General features: G+C 46.2%; 1 protein-coding gene across 1 annotated transcript; it reads left to right on the top strand.

The window, feature by feature from the left end:
- Positions 1–6,241: 6,241 nt before the first annotated feature.
- On the top strand, positions 6,242–9,755 carry LOC134207656 (BTB/POZ domain-containing protein 9). Its single transcript, XM_062683424.1, has 4 exons — positions 6,242–6,445; positions 6,702–7,637; positions 7,720–8,549; positions 8,630–9,755. Exons 2-4 carry the CDS (start codon positions 6,806–6,808, stop codon positions 8,876–8,878), a joined length of 1,911 nt encoding a protein of 636 aa, XP_062539408.1. The 5' UTR covers positions 6,242–6,445; positions 6,702–6,805; the 3' UTR covers positions 8,879–9,755.
- Positions 9,756–16,683: the final 6,928 nt, after the last annotated feature.

The following is a 16,683-nucleotide window of genomic DNA, read 5'->3' as shown; positions in this document are numbered from 1 at the left end:
CATACACATAAATCAACCATCGTAGCAACTCAGGGGACTGAAGAGAAGGCTAATACGCCTACCCACCATTCATTCAATATGGCGTACAATGTTTTTGTTTTAATTTTATTTAATTCATGATAACAAAACTTCGGAAGTATCGAGGAGCTATTTTTCGACATAAAGAAGGCTCGATGTACCTCAACTAATTGCAAGTTTTCGCCGGTAATTGGCACTAACTGCGTACGAACCAATCACCCAAAATGAGCGCTGCATTTGGGTATACTACCCAGAAACAGGGTACCAAAAACGATGTTGGGTAGAGTGCCATTGTACCGCGGATGACAGACGTTTCACCCTCCAGGAGCAACTTTCATCGCAGCTTAAAATTTTCAATTCGAAAAATTACTAGACCGGAACCATAAACCTTTTCTGCAGCATTTTAAAAACAATAATTATTTTCTCGTTTCAGTGGCGTTTGCGTTTCGGCCACCAACGAGCTGGGAACCGCCTTAATAGTGCTGGGTAAGATACGCCGTCGTGAGATTGGGTGGCAGCCAATCAACGCAAGGATGTGCAAGCTGAGGATTAAAGGCCATTTCTTCAACTATAACATCATCAACGTGCACTGCCCACACGAAGGGAGACCCTTCGTTTGACAGTGGGCCCTGTTAAATTCCTATAAAAAGCTGCATGTATCCGCAAGTAGGCCCCACCAAAGCGACCGTGTGTCGCTCAAAGCGTACAAGCCCAAGTCCTGATGTTAGGTGGGACGTTAAACAGCCCTTACACGACGGCCTCCGACGAGACAGGCCCAATAAGCCGCCTGGACAACCAATAATTACGAACAATATAAGAGATAATATGCGACTCGATATAATCGGCAAAGACATAGGCGACGAATAAAGGATCACGATTGGTAGCTTGGAACATGGAACAGCAAGTCGCTAGGTTTCGCAGGGTGCGACAGGATGATCTACGATGAATTACATCCCCGCAACTTCGACGTCGTGGTGCTGCAGGAGATTTGCTGGACAGGACAGAAAGTGCGGAATAGCGGGCATCGAGCTGTGGCACCACCAACGAGCTGGGAACCGGCTTCATAGTGCTGGGTAAGATGCACCATCGTGTGATTGTATGGCAGCCAATCAACGCAAGGATGTGCAAGCTGAGGATTAAAGGCCGTTTCTTCAACGTGCACTGCCCACACGAAGGGAGGCCTGACGTCGAGAAAGAAACGTTCTACGCACAGCTGGAGCAGACATACGATGGATGCCCACTGCGGGACGTCAAAATCGTCATCGGTGACATGAACGCACAGGTAGGAAGGGATGACACGAATGCATCCATGGCGGTATGAAGTGTCTCTAATAAACAAACAAACAAATCATGAATGTATAGACCGGTCATCGGACCGGATAGTCTGCACACCGTATCGAATGACAACGGCCAACGATGCATAAACTTCGCAGACTCCCGAGGAATGGTAGTCCGAAGCACCTTCTTTCCCCGCACATGGCCACATGGCGATCACCTAACCAAGAAACGGAAAATCAAATCGATCACGTTCTAATCGACGGTAAGTTCTTCTCTGACATCACGAACGTCCGGACTTTCCGCAGTGCGAATATTGAATCCGACCACTATTTTGTTGCAGCCTGCACTCAAAACTCTCGACGGTGTACAACACGCGTCGTAGTCAAACGCCGCGGCTTAACATTGGGCGGCTACAAGACAATAGACTAGCCCAAGACTATCCGCAGCAGCTGGAAGTGGCAGTCCCAACGGAAGAGCAGCTAGGTGCAGCGTTTCTTGAAGATGGCTGGAGAGATATTCGATCCGCCATTGGTAGCACCGCATCCGCTGCACTTGGAGCACCGTTCCGGATCAGAGAAACGACTGGTATGACGGCGAATGTGAGCAGTTAGTGGAAGAGAAGAATGCAGCATGGGCGAGATTGCTGCAACACCGCACGTGGGCGAACGAGGCAAACGGGCGCGGAACAGACAAAATTCGATTTTCCGGAAGAAAAAGCGCCAGCAGGAAGATCGATACCGTGAAGAGAAAGAGCAACTGTATCGCGCTACACAGCAAAAAAAGCTGTTGAATATTACATCGAAATCGATGCAATCGATCGATCGATTGAATCCATCGGTTGTTGAATATTACACTGCGCGATGTATTCGAAAGCTTGCTGTGTAATAAACAGAAGTGATGTAATTTTTTCCCGATGTAAAAATTATTCAACGGCATTGAGGCGATGTAGAATTAAGTAATGTAAAACAGTCCGTCGTACAAGGCGTTTTCTCATCATAGATTTCTTTCTTCCTTGCTTTCTTCACTATTAAAGAATTCGTAAATTTAAAATAATATTAATGATTCTATATATTTTCTCGCAATATCAGCAGGTCTATCACAAAAGCGCCAGTAGGTCGCATGCAACGGCGATACACGTTGAAGAATCATCGGGAATCCATTAACCAGTATCGATCTGCAAACCCAGGGTAGCTTATGTCTTGCTGGATTCCCTTAGAGTTCGGAGGCGCTCCAAAGCCGCTGAAAACAATGAAACATGTTTAGCATGCAGATCAGTTATGCGGGTGTATGACAATTTCAAATAACGAGGACGGAAATCCTATCAGAATGGCGAAAAAAAATCCCATCGTGATTCCGACGGAATATACCTTTCTGGATTCCGGCGGACATCATATAGGGATACCGACGAGAATTCAATTCCGACGGAAATCCTTTCTAGTTTCCAACGAGAATCCTTTCCAGTTTCCAACGAGACGGGACTCCTTTCAGGAATCTTTTCGAGATTCCGACGGGAATCCATTCGAGGTTCTGACGGAAATCCATTGAAGGTTCTTGGGAATCTACTTCGGGATTCCAAAGGGATTCCAACGCAAATACTTTCATGATTCCGACGGGATTTTTTCGGGGTTGCGGTGGGAATCTTTCCGGGATTCCGACGCGAATTCTTTCGAGGTTCTGACGGGAATCCTTCCAAGATTCCATCACGTATACTTTCGGAATTCCAATGCGAATACTTTCGAGATTACCGACGGGAATCATTTCGAGATTCTGATGTGAATCTTTTTAGGATTCCGGCAAGAATATTTTCGGGATTCCGACGGGAATCCAACGAGAATCCTTTCGGGATTTCGACGAGAATTCTTTGGGGTTTCTGACGGGAATCCTTCCGAGATTCCAACACGAATACTTTTGGGATTCCAACGGGAATAATTTAGGGATTCCAACGGAAATCCTTTCGAAATTCCAATGCGAATCCTTTCAGGATTCTACCGGGAATCTTTTCGGGATTCTGATGGGAATCTTCTTAGGATTCCGACGAGAATCCTTTTGGGGACGGGAATTCTCTTGGGATTCCGACGAGAACCGTCTCGGGATTCCGACAAATCCTCTCGGAATTCTAACGGGAATCCTCTCGAAATTCTGACAGGATCCTCTCGAGATACCGGCGGGAATCCTCTCGGCATTCCGACGGGAATCCTCTCGGGATTCTGACGTAAATCCTCTTTGGATTTCAAATGGAATCCTCTCGGGATTCTGACTGAAATCCTCTCGTAAATCTGACGCGAATTCTTTCGAGATTCTGACGGGAATCCTTCCGAGTTTCCAACACGAATACTTTAAGGATTCCTACGGGAATCTTTTCGGGATTCCGACGGGAATCCTTCCGAGATTCCTTCACGAATACTTTCGGGGTTCCAAAAAGAATACTGTCGGGATTCCAACAAGAATTCTATCGGGGTTCCAACGTGATTCGGGATTCCGACGGGAATCCTCTAGGGATGCTGACGGAGAATCTCCCGGGGTTCCGAAGGGAATCCTCTCGGGATTCCGAGGGGTATCCTCTCGGCATTCCGACTGGAATCCTCTCATGATTCCGACTGGAATCCTCTCATGATTCCGACGAGAATGCTCTCGGGATTCTGACGGGAATCTTCTAGGGATTCTGGCGGGAATCCTCTCGAGACTCGGGCGGGAATTCTTTCGGGATTCCGAAGGAAATTCTCTCGGGATTCCGACGGAAATTCTCTCGGGATTCCGACGGAAATCCTCTCTTGATTCCGACGAAAATCCTCCCGGGATTCCGACGAATCCTCTCGGTATTCCTACGAAAATCCTCTAGGGATTCCTATAGGAATCCTCTCGTCATTCCGACGGGAATCCTTTCGTGATTCTGACGTGAATGCTTTCGAGATTCTGACGGAAATCCTTTCGAGATTCCAACACGAATACTTTAAGGATTCCAACGGGAATCTTTTTGGGATTTTTACGAGAATCCTCTCGGGAATCCTTCCGAAATTCCTTCACGAATACTTTCGGGAGTCGGGGTTCCAACGTGATTCGGGATTCCGATGAGAATCCTCTCGGGATTCCAAAGGGAATCCCGTCGGAATCTCGGGATTCCTAAAGGGGAATCCTACAGTTCTATGAGAAGTTGAAGCTTTCACGTAAGGGCCACGTGCCACAGCCTGATATGTGTAAGGACATAAACGGGAACCTTCTTATGAACGAGCGTGAGGTGATTCAAAGGTGGCGGCAGCACTACGAAGAACACCTGAATGGCGATGTGGCAGACGAAGATGGCGGTATGGTGATTAACCTGGGAGAACGTGCGCAGAACATAATTTTACCGGCTCCGGATCTCCAGGAAATTTAGGAGGAGATTGACCGGCTAAAAACAACAAAGGCCCTGGGGTTGACCAACTACCAGGAGAGCTATTTAAATACCGTGGTGAGGCACTGGCTTGGTCATTACCAAGATTTGGGAGGAAATTTTGCCGCAGGAGTGGATGGAAGGTGTCGTGTGTCCCATCCACAAAAAGCTCCATCACGGACCAGGTGTTCGCCATTTGCCAAGTACTGCAGAAATGCCGCGAATACAACGTTCCCACACATCATCTATTCATCGACTTCAAAGCCGCATATGATACAATCGATCGGGATCAGCTATGGCAGCTAATGCATGAACACGGATTTCCGGATAAACTGACATGGTTGATCAAAGCGACGATGGATCGGGTGATGTGCGTAGTTCGAGTTTCAAAGGCATTCTCGAGTCCCTTCGAAACGCGCAGAGGGTTACGGCAAGGTGATGGTCTTTCGTGACTGCTGTTCAACATCGCTTTGGAAGGGGTAATACGAAGAGCAAGGATTAACACGAGTGGTACAATTTTCAATAAGTCCGTCCAGCTATTTGGCTTCGACGACGACATAGATATAATGGCACGTAACTTTGAGAAGATGGAGGAAGTCTACATCAGTCTGAAGAGGAAAGCTAAGCGTCGAAGACGAATTACACGATAGGAAGAGATTCAAGAGAAGACAATGTGAGCCATTCACTGCGAGTTGTCATCGGTGGTGACGAAATCGAGGTGGTAGTAGAATTTGTGTACTTGGGCTCACTGGTGACTGTCGAAAATGATGCCAGCAGAGAAATTCGGAGACGCATAGTGGCTAGAAATCGTACGTACTATGGACTCCGCCAGAATAGAGTTCGCCGCCGTACCAAACTGGCAATCTATAAAACGCTCATTAGACTGGTAAATCCCTACGGACACGAGACCTGGACTATGCTCGTGGAGGACCAACGCACTCTGGGAGTTTTCGAAAGGAAAGTGCTGCGTACCATCTATGGTGCGGTGCAGATGGCGTCGGTACGTGGAGGAGGCGAATGAACCACGAGTTGCATCAGCTGTTGGGAGAACACCGCGAAAATCGGAGACTGCGGTGGGCCGGGCACGTAGTTGCAGCAAAACTATCACAAACACTTTGAGAGGAATACTGCGGTATCACGAACACTTTTATTCATTTGGAGAAGTCAATACAGATTTACGAAAAATCATCTGACAGCCCTGATGCATGCTTTGCCATATGAAAGATTTTGTTGTTTCTCACCATCGCATGACTAAGTCAGAAGTCTTCTTTTTTCCTCTCGAACTCGTCAATACTTACAACCAAATTTGCTTTTTTTTGTCAGTGTACATAACTTACAGCATTATCAAAAATTCAATCATCATCATTGTTTTTGTCATCAACGTGCATGAAAAGTGGTGCGTGATTAGGGTCTCGCCGACATTTCTCACCAACACGAACGCAGGTTCGTGGTTGCAAACAATTCCATTTGATTTTGCCGTGACAGCTGCTCGTGGTTGCAAACAAACCGAGTAAAAGTGTGAGTGAAACGTGCGTGTACGTACACGATCGCTGAAAGCCTAATGGTCGACGAATCCGCGGAGGAAGAAAGTGCATGAAAACTTGACTGATGGGTGGTAAGTGACAGCAAAAGAAACGTCGCAGTTTGCTGTGCATCTGGTCTGTGTTGAGGAAAATTTCTTCCTGAAAGTTGATCAGAAGTAGACTGTTTTGCCAGTTTCGGTGCGTAACGATCGCGAATATAGCTCAAGATTTGGACGCCTGTGTTTTAATATTGTAGGTGAGTTGTGTATAATAATTGAAAATGGAATTCTGTTTAGCAAAAATGCCGTGAGTCATGATGAGGCGGCGAATTGATGATGATGGTGGCCGAACGCTACCAAGAGAAAGGCGACGCCATCATGACGTGATGATCTGATAGGTGTTTGATAATACAAAATTGAATTTTGATGTTATCGCAGGGCTGGTAGCGAATCACTTTTTTCGGTTACCATAATCAACCAACATTATACTCAATATTTTTATGTGTGTTTCAGACGCGTTGATCAAACTACCGGGCGACGAGATTGCTGCGGCCAGGCCTTTGGATGTGCTGTGTTGTTCGCTGTGCTGCGTCAACGGGCCATCGTCGTCACCAGCGATGAGCAGTCAGAGTCATAAGATGTCCGGTCCTCATGCCCCGTGCTCCAGCGTAAAATCCGCCGTCGAGGAAATTGAACTGACGGCACGATTCAGTGAACAAATGGCTCAGCTCTGTATGTCTTACGACTACTCGGACGTAACGTTCATCGTCGAGAACGAAAAATTGCCGGCGCATCGTGTGATACTGGCCGCCCGGAGTGAGTACTTCAGGGCGCTGCTCTACGGAGGGTTGGCGGAGTCAACCCAGAATGAGATCCATCTGAAGATACCGTTGAAGGCGTTCAAGGCACTGCTGAAGTACATCTACTCGGGCAACATGTCTCTGGCGCAAATGAAAGAGGAGAATATTTTAGATACGTTGGGCCTAGCCAATCAATATGGTTTTACGGATCTGGAGATCGCTATCTCCGATTACCTGCGCCAGGTTCTGTCGTTGAACAACGTTTGCGCTATTTTGGATGCTGCCAAGCTGTTCGGCTTGGAGAGCCTCACTAGTGTCTGCCATGCCTTCGTAGATCGAAACGCGGAAGCCATTCTGCAGCATGATTCGTTTAAGAACCTTTCACAGGATGCGATCTGCAGTTTACTAATGAGGGATTCGTTTTTTGCACCGGAAGTCCAAATTTTTCAGGCCGTACATGAATGGTGCAAGTGCAACTCGGAGGGCGAAAACATCGAATCGGTAGTATCTAAAGTGCGGTTCTCGTTGATGACATTGGAGCAACTGTTGCATGTGGTGAGACCTTCTGGAATACTGGATCCGGATCATCTGTTGGATGCCATCGCTGAAAAAACTGCGTCCACGCAATTGCCATACCGAGGTGCCTTGTGTGAGTATCAAATCCTTTCATAAAAAATTGACTTAGATTTATGGAAACAGAAATAGAAAATTATACATTTTAATCGTTTTAGGGCCGGAGGAAAATGTTGCGAACACTAAGTTCAATTCCCGTACAATCAACGGTGAGTTGCGTTCTGCCCTGTTAGACGGAGATACCATTTCGTACGACATGGAGAAAGGTTATACGCGACACTCAATTAGCGACAACGGCGACTCGCAGGGTATCATTGTGGAACTCGGTAAGCTGTTCATCATCAATCACATTAAAATACTGCTGTGGGATCGCGACACCCGGTCGTATTCGTATTACGTGGAGGTCTCTGTGAACCAAACCAACTGGGACCGGGTTGTGGATCATACGGATTACTATTGTCGATCGTGGCAGTATTTGTATTTTCCATCGAGAGCCGTGCGTTATATTCGCTTGGTGGGAACGCATAACACCGTCAATAAAGTTTTCCACGTAGTCGCACTGGAAGCTATGTTTACCGAAAAAACCGTTCCAGTGGTCAATGGTATCGTTGCTCCCAGCTACAATGTAGCAACAGTAGATCGGAGCGCGGCCGTGGTGGAAGGCGTTAGTCGTACTCGCAATGTACTGCTTAACGGGGATGTAAAGAATTACGACTGGGATTCAGGTTACACCTGTCATCAACTGGGTAGTGGCGTTATCTTGGTTCAATTGGGGCAGCCCTACTGGATCGGTTCGCTGCGATTGTTGCTCTGGGATTGCGATGATCGATCGTACAGCTTCTACATCGAAAGCTCGACCAACTTGAAACAATGGGACATGATCGTCGACAAGCGAAAAGATTTACTGAAATCATGGCAGCACTTTGCCTTCGATCCGAGAGTGGTGGTTTACATCAAAATCGTCGGCACCCACAATACAGCCAATGAGGTAAGTTGTTTCCTAAAAAAACACTGAAGTCGGTTTTTAAATCCGCTATATTTATTATCGAATATGTTTGATTTTTGCAGATTTTCCACTGCGTCCACTTTGAGTGTCCCTCGCAGGACCCCAAGTTTTTGAAGAGCGATGCACGCGACGGGTTGCTCTCGTTGGCTTTGACCGGCGGAAACAACGGCGGCAATTCCCTTGCTGGAGCTGGTCTGCTGGCCCAGGAAATGTTCGGCATAGGGGCTGACGGGGCGATCGGACCGGCACTGGAACCGCAGCCCAGCACTAGTCGAGAAAGCACCGTCAGCACCCGAGAGTTGGTTGACTAGATGAGGACTTCACATCACTTAGCGCGGAGGGTTTTCTCTTCATGCAAACAATTAACTACTTAGATAAGCTTCTATACCCCAGCAATAATTGTAGTTGCGCCACTAATTCAGCGTCCCTGTTTGCGGGGATACACGAGCAAATTGTAGATTATTTTACCATGGTTTGTTCTGCTGGTCGAATTGAGGTAAGGAATGTTGTTTTTTGGCATGAGTCACGTGAGATCATATCGGTAAAGATGCTCATTGCGCTTATGTCGGCATCAACATTTCTTACCACACCAAACTCGCAGAATATTTTAAAACGTTTGTATATTAACCGTGGTAGAATACCAAATTATTTATTTCGTTTTTAAAACGCTGTTCGAGCACCGATTGGAATCGTATTTGATTGAGTCAAACATGTAGGGCATATCGCTTTTGATATTATCTATTTTATATTGAACCCATAGAATATGCATATTATGCATGTGTGCAAATTTATATCAAAATGTCGAATAAAAGTATGATAGAAACTGCTGTTTTGTTCGCAGAAATAAAAAAAAAACATTGCTTGCCTCGTATGGATCCGCACAGCCCTATTCAGAGATTAGCATACAAATAAATGAAGTTTCATTTAAGCAACAGCGACGCAATGGAAAAACGTAAGTAAGAACTTAAACGGTTATTATCTCAACACGGCAGTGAATATTGGGTCTAACATCAATGTTTGATATGTTTTGGAAGTCAGAATTCGATACCAATCTAGCGGTTGATTTTATTACGTTCCAACTTGCTGCTCGAATTAAAATTCCAGTGTATGTTATTTTTTTTTTTGTTATTCAGAAGAAGCATATTAATAAATTGAATAATATATGATACGGAAGTTTTAACTAGTAAACATCTAGTGAGTTCAATTATTTGTATTCGAAACCCCTTATCTTCAGTTGAAGATCATATGAACAAACGGTCAGTGCGAGTAGGTAGTTAGCAAGTAGTAGAAAGATCTCCTTTCTGGGCGATTGCCTGCTCTATCGCCTTAACATGTAATTGGGTTAGATTAGATTTGTCTGCGAAATGGTGAGTTGACATCCGGGAAGGGGCGCCTAACATAGCTCTGGTCCTCACAAGTTCCAATACTCACGCTTCCACGGGTCTTCCGATGACAATTGACCGCCAGCTAAGGGTTGCGTACTTAGCTGGTAGTGCAGCCTGGGCACTGTTGTCCTTCTGACATCAGCTAGAGTGAGAGGGTGCGTACTATGGGGTCTGCCTAGGATGTGGTGGGGTTCGACAGTGGGCTCTGTTGAACTTCTATAAAAAGCTGCATGTGTCCCCAAGCAGGCCCTATCAAAGCGACCGTGTGCCGCTCAAAGCGCACTAGCCTAGTCCTGGTGTTGGGTGGGACTTTAAACAAATTTGACCCGACTGATCGAGCGTCTGTCCATCAAGGAGGTGCGGCTCCAACAGCGTCTGTTCTGGCATCCAGCGGCTGAGTATGAAATGCTATTCCCCGGAAGCTATACCTAAGATGGCAGCCCCATCCCGGTGGATAGGGAACCTTGGGCCAACAACCTACTGTTCCCGAAACATCAATTTGTTCGAGAATCCAAAAATGAAAGAATACGGACTGATTTTACGGCGACGACTCTTAGCGCGAAACAACGGACACGAATAGGAACATGGAACGTTTTAACCCTAGCCCAGCAGGGTAAATTGGCACAACTTGCCAATGAGGCACGCCGCATGAAGCTTGAGATCCTGGGACTGAGTGAAGGCCGTTGGCCAAACTTTGGAGAACACAGAACGCCGTCGGGACAAGTTCTGCTATACTCTGGTTTACGAGGTGAACACGCTCCCCGGCATCGCGGAGTTGGCTTCCTACTAAGCGCTCAGGCACACTCTGCGCTTATGAAGTGGGAACCTATAAGTGAAAGGATAATCGTTGCCAGATTTAGAACACGGGTCCGAAACCTTACTATAATCCAATGTTATGCGCCAACCGATGCTGCCGATGTGCAAGACAAAGAGAACTTCTACAGTCAACTCAATGCCGTCGTAGATAGAATTCCGAAGGGTGATATCAAGATCTGTTTGGGCGACTTCAATGCGAAGATCGGATCCGACAACTCGAACCATGAGCGCATTATGGGACGCCATGGTCTCGGAGAAATGAGCGAAAACGGAGAGCTCTTCGCAGAATTTTGTGGTAATAACGACATGGTGATGGGGGGATCGCACTTTCCCCATCGACCGGTTCACAAGGTCACGTGGGTCTCCCGTGGCGGCTTTACAGAAAATCAAATCGACCACATCTGCATCAGCCGAAAATGGAAACGGAGCCTTCTTGATGTACGGAATAAACGTAGTGCCGATATCGCGTCTGATCATCACCTCCTCATCGGCGAAATACGCCTGCGCATTGCGCGGATTCGTCGGCAGGAGGAAAGAGTTGGACGACGATTCAACACACGCCGACTGGAAGATGCCACGGTGAAACGGTCCTTCGTTGAAGAACTGGAGACGCGTGCTGCAGATATTACGGAAGGTGGCAGCGTGGAAGACCAATGGACCGCCATCAAGAATGCCTTCATCGCCACCAGCGAGAACAATCTGGGTGAACTACGCACCCAGAGAAAACAATGGATCACCGATGAGACCTGGAGGAAGATAGAGGAGCGAAGAGAAGCCAAAGCCGCGATAGAGCGATCGAAAACCAGAGGAGCCAAAGTCTTAGCCCGTCAACGATACACGGCTCTTGAGAAGGAAGTAAAACGCTCATGTCGACGGGACAAGCGAGCGTGGGCAGACTCTCTGGCCGACGAAGGAGAGAGAGCCGCCGCAACCGGGGACATTCGCCTCCTCTACGATATCTCACGACGCTTAAGCGGGGCGAAGATGAATGCAACGATGCCTGTGAAAGACGCGAATGATCAGTTATTGACCGACCCAACTGACCAGCTGAAACGCTGGTTCGAGCACTTTTTCAAGTGCCAGCCAGGCCATCACCACCTCAGCATGAACTGCCTAGGATCCGACGTGTAACACGTGTCAATACCGAAGCTCCATCACTGCTAGAGATTCAAACAGCCATTCAAAGCATGAAATCGAATAAAGCCCCAGGGGTTGACCGCATATCAGCCGAGATGCTCAAAGCTGACCCCATGACATCCGCTCAACTACTGCATCGTTTATTTCGTAATATCTGGGACACCGCAACTTTCCCGGTCGACTGGATGCAAGGTATCTTAGTGAAGGTGCCCAAAAAGGGTGACCTGACTGTATGCGATAACTGGCGAGGCATTATGTTGCTGTGTACCGTTCTCAAAGTTCTGTGCAAAATTATCCTAGCCCGGATTCAGGAGAAGATCGATGCGACTCTCCGGCGGCAGCAAGCCGGATTCCGTGCCGGAAGATCCTGTGTGGACCATATTGTCACGCTCCGCATCATTTTGGAGCAGGTCAACGAATTCCAAGAGTCCCTTTACTTGGTATTCATTGACTATGAAAAGCTTTCGACCATCTCAATCACGAGAATATGTGGGGCGCCCTGAAACGCAAGGGGGTTCCTGAGAAAATCATCGACCTCATCGAAGCACAGTACGAGGTCTTTTCGTGTAGAGTGCTGCACAATGGGGTCCTGTCCGACCCTATCCGGGTCGTAGCTGGTGTGAGGCAAGGATGTATTCTATCACCGTTACTGTTCCTCATCGTAATCGATGAGATTCTGGTAGATGCGATTGACCGTGAACCAAACCGCGGGCTGTTATGGCAGCCTATAACCATGGAGCACCTAAACGACTTCGAATTGGCGGATGACGTTGCACTACTCGCGCAACGGCGCTCTGATATGCAGAGTAAGCTCAACGACCTTGCCGATCGCTCCTCCTCGGCAGGTTTAGTCATCAACGTCAACAAAACCAAATCGTTGGATGTAAACACGGTGACTCCTTCCAGTTTCACAGTAGCCGGGCAACCAGTGGAGAATGTTGAAAGCTTCCAATATCTTGGTAGCCAAATGGCGTCAGACGGCGGTACCAAGATCGACATAGGCGCACGGATCAAGAAAGCAAGGGCTGCCTTTGCGAGTTTAAGAAATATCTGGAAAAACAGGCAGATAAGTGAACGCACCAAAATACGAATTTTCAACTCTAACGTGAAATCTGTGCTGTTATACGCTAGCGAAACATGGTGTGTATCAGTGGAGAACACTCAACGGCTGCAGGTGTTCATTAACAGATGCCTGCGGTATATAATTCGGGCCTGGTGGCCTCACAACTGGATCTCAAACAACGAGCTCCATCGTCGTTGTCACCAGAGGCCGATAGCAACAGAAATTCGGGATCGGAAGTGGGGCTGGGTCGGCCACACTCTACGTAGGGGCGGAAACGAAATCTGTAAGCAAGCATTAGACTGGAACCCAGCGGGACATCGCAGCAGAGGCAGACCCAGAGGCTCATGGCGGCGAAGCCTCAATAAAGAAATAAAAGAAGTCGACCGAAATCTAACCTGGCAACAGGTTAAAGCGATAGCCGGGCATCGCTCAGGATGGAGATCTTTCAAGTCGGCCCTTTGCACCACCGGAGGTGTACAGGATCCATAAGTAAGTAAGTAATTAGATTTGTCAGTTTTATTGAAACTCAAGATTATTTACGATAAACCATTGAAAATTTTAATACCTGTCATGGTTGTCCGACATTTCGCGGTAAAACATTCCGCGGTTAACCATTTCGCTGTGTACCAGTTCGCGGTCTGTATCATTTGGCGGTAATCTGTTTCGCGGTTTATACAATTTGGCGGTATTCCGTTTCGCGGTATATATTATTTCGCGGTTTACAATTTCGCGGTGCTCCGTTTCGCGGTATTCAAGCTTAGCTTATCATTTTAACTTTTTTTTTCTATTTTTAAGAGTTTGCCATTCTTTTCTACCAACTATTAATTATCTCTTCTTTATATGGCCGTTTTTTTCATTGCGTTTCCCTTTCAAGTATTTTTCTCTTTTCTTTTACGCATTATTTTATGTTATTTTCAAAAGACATATACTGCCTGTAATCGCATAACTGTCCCATATGAATAGGAAACCCAGGAAAGATGGGACAACTATGCGGTTACGGGCAGTATACATTATTGTCGATATTAGATGTGTGAACTTTGTCATCAAGATACACTATATCATATGATAAAGGTCGCTGTCTTAATACCCTAAAAGGCTATGGTATTCTGGTAGAATTCAGAAGAAGGAATGACAGAAAATTATTCATAAGGCAAAAAGTATCTTCCTTAAATGTTAGCCGGTATTAGGCTAAATGTCATGTGCTGTCTTCTTCAAATGTTCGCATTTGCCCGGTATAAGACAATATGTGCTGTTTCGTCTTCTTTAAATGTTCGCATTTGCCCGGTATAAGGCAAATTGCGATGTTTTGCCTTCTTTAAATATTTGCATTTGCCCGGTGTAAGGCAAAGTGTGTTGTTTTGCTTTCTTCAAATATTTGCATTTGCCCAGTATAATGAAAAATCTGTTGTTTCGTCTTCTTCAAATGTTTACATTTGACCGGTATAAAGCAAAATGTTATGTTTTGCTTTCTTTCAATGTTTACATTTGCCCGATATAAGGCGAAGTGTGTTGTTTCGCATTCTTTGCATACCGTCATCGGGGGTGACAATGGGTCAAATGGGGGTGAGAATGGGTCACTGTTTCAACCACTTAGAATGCTTGTAGATTGGATTGAATGCATCTGAGGGCAAGAAGATTAAAAAATAAGAGACCTTTTTAGACGATTTTGCTCTTGGCCTCCTGACTGTCGGCGAAAGCGATGACCCATTCTCACCCCCAGACCCATTGTCACTCCCGGTGCGGTGGCGGTAGTCGTATTTGCAAATATGTTTTGCTTCAAAACATTTTTTTTGTTGGGATTTGAATTTATATGAGTCTGGTGTAAACTCAATGATTATTCACTTTACATAATAATTTGGTGAATTTGAGGCTTTACAAAGCTAAAGAACACATTATTTAACTACTTGTAACATTAGTAAAATTAAACCTGCAAATTGGTATTGACCGCGAAAAGTTTCACCGCGGAATAGTACTAACCGCGGAATGGTATACCGCCAAATAATATAAACCGCGAAATGTTATACCGCGATATGATACTGAACGCGAAATGGTAGACCGCGAACTGGTACACCGCGAAATGGTTAACCGCGGAATGTTTTACCGCGAAATGTCGTACAATCCCTGTCATACCCAGTAAAAATCTCAGAACCAATCAATCCCGTTTATGCATTCCCAATACGGACATCAGTTCGATGTAAGCTACGGGCCTTTCATTGCACCGCAAGATTTTATTCGTGAACAAAAGAAGCAGTACCTGTCGCGTGCGAGCCATTTCCATGTTTGATCTCCGATCGGTGAGACGCGTTTTTTCCTAGTGTAATCGATTCTAGGAAATTTTCGAGCGCGTGTTTATCGGACGACGACGAGTAATTTTATTGCCTAGTACGTTAATTTTTTTTCGGTTTCGGCCGACGAAAGAGAGAGAGCCGCAGCAATCGGAGACATTTGCCTCCTCTACAATACCTCACGACGCTTAAGCGACGACACCAGCCAGGCCACCACCACCTCGACATGGATCCGACGTATAACACGCGAAAATACCGAAGCTCCATTACTGCTAGAGATTCAAACAGCTATACAAAGCATTGAAATCGGTCGATTGCATATCAGCCGAGATGCTTAAAGCTGACCCCATGGCATCCGTTCAACTACTGCATCGTTTATTTCGTAATATCTGAAACACCGCAACTTTCCTGGTCGACTGGGTGCAAGGTATTTTAGTGTAGGTACCCAAAAAGGGTAATCTGACTATATGCGATAACTGGCGAGGCATTATGTTGCTGTGTACCGTTCTCAAAGTTCTGTGCAAAGTTATCCTAGTGCGGATTCAGGAGAAGATCGATGCAACTCTCCTCATCACGAGAGTTTGTGGGGCACCCTGAGACGCAAGACGCAATTCTCGGTCTCATCGAGGCACAGTACAAGGCCTTCTCGTGTAGTGTGTTGCACAATGGTATCTTGTCCGACCATATCCGGGTCGTAGCTGGTGTGAGGCAAAGATGTATTCTATCACCGTTATACTTGTGACAGATATATGATGCGAAAATCACTGTACAGCATAAAATCATATATCTGTCACCCAGAATCACGTTGGTATTGTTGGCCGGAGAAGTGAACCCCCTCACAAAGAATAACAAATACTAGGGTTCCCTCTCACTCCACGGCAGGCTACTGACTGATACTTCTGCCAGTAGCTGCAGTTCTCTTTATTCAACAATAGGTATCTACAATACTCCATAACAAATTTCCTTAATCTATACCAAAGAGCAACTACAACTAACCGGCGCTCGCTTCTTATCCATCTTCGATCTACAGCGAAGCGTCGCACACTATTTGATATTCCAACAGGTATTACCCAAGCAATGATGATTCTACGCTGATACGTACCCTGCTCTGCGCCCGTTGTATACAACGTTACAGGTACAGCGCAAAGCAAATTTGAATGAAAGCAATGCTAGTAACGCATACAATGGCGCCATCTGGTTGCGGTCACTACCCATCACAGACGTTAAAACATAATAAGAAAAATGAGTTTTTTCTTGTTGGAATATGAAAACGACCAATGAACGTGTTCGTCACCGATATATTTGTCAGTGTTGAGAAACTCACTCATATGAGTAAAAATTCCTCACTCATTTCTCATTTTTTCCGTGAGTACTCACGCGTGAGTTACTCACGACCTGTGAGTACTCACAAGTGAGCAAACGTGGTTTTG

Source organism: Armigeres subalbatus, chromosome 1 (genome assembly GCF_024139115.2).
Source record: "Armigeres subalbatus isolate Guangzhou_Male chromosome 1, GZ_Asu_2, whole genome shotgun sequence".
Lineage (NCBI taxonomy): Eukaryota > Metazoa > Arthropoda > Insecta > Diptera > Culicidae > Armigeres > Armigeres subalbatus.
This window is presented reverse-complemented; position numbering and strand designations above follow the sequence as displayed.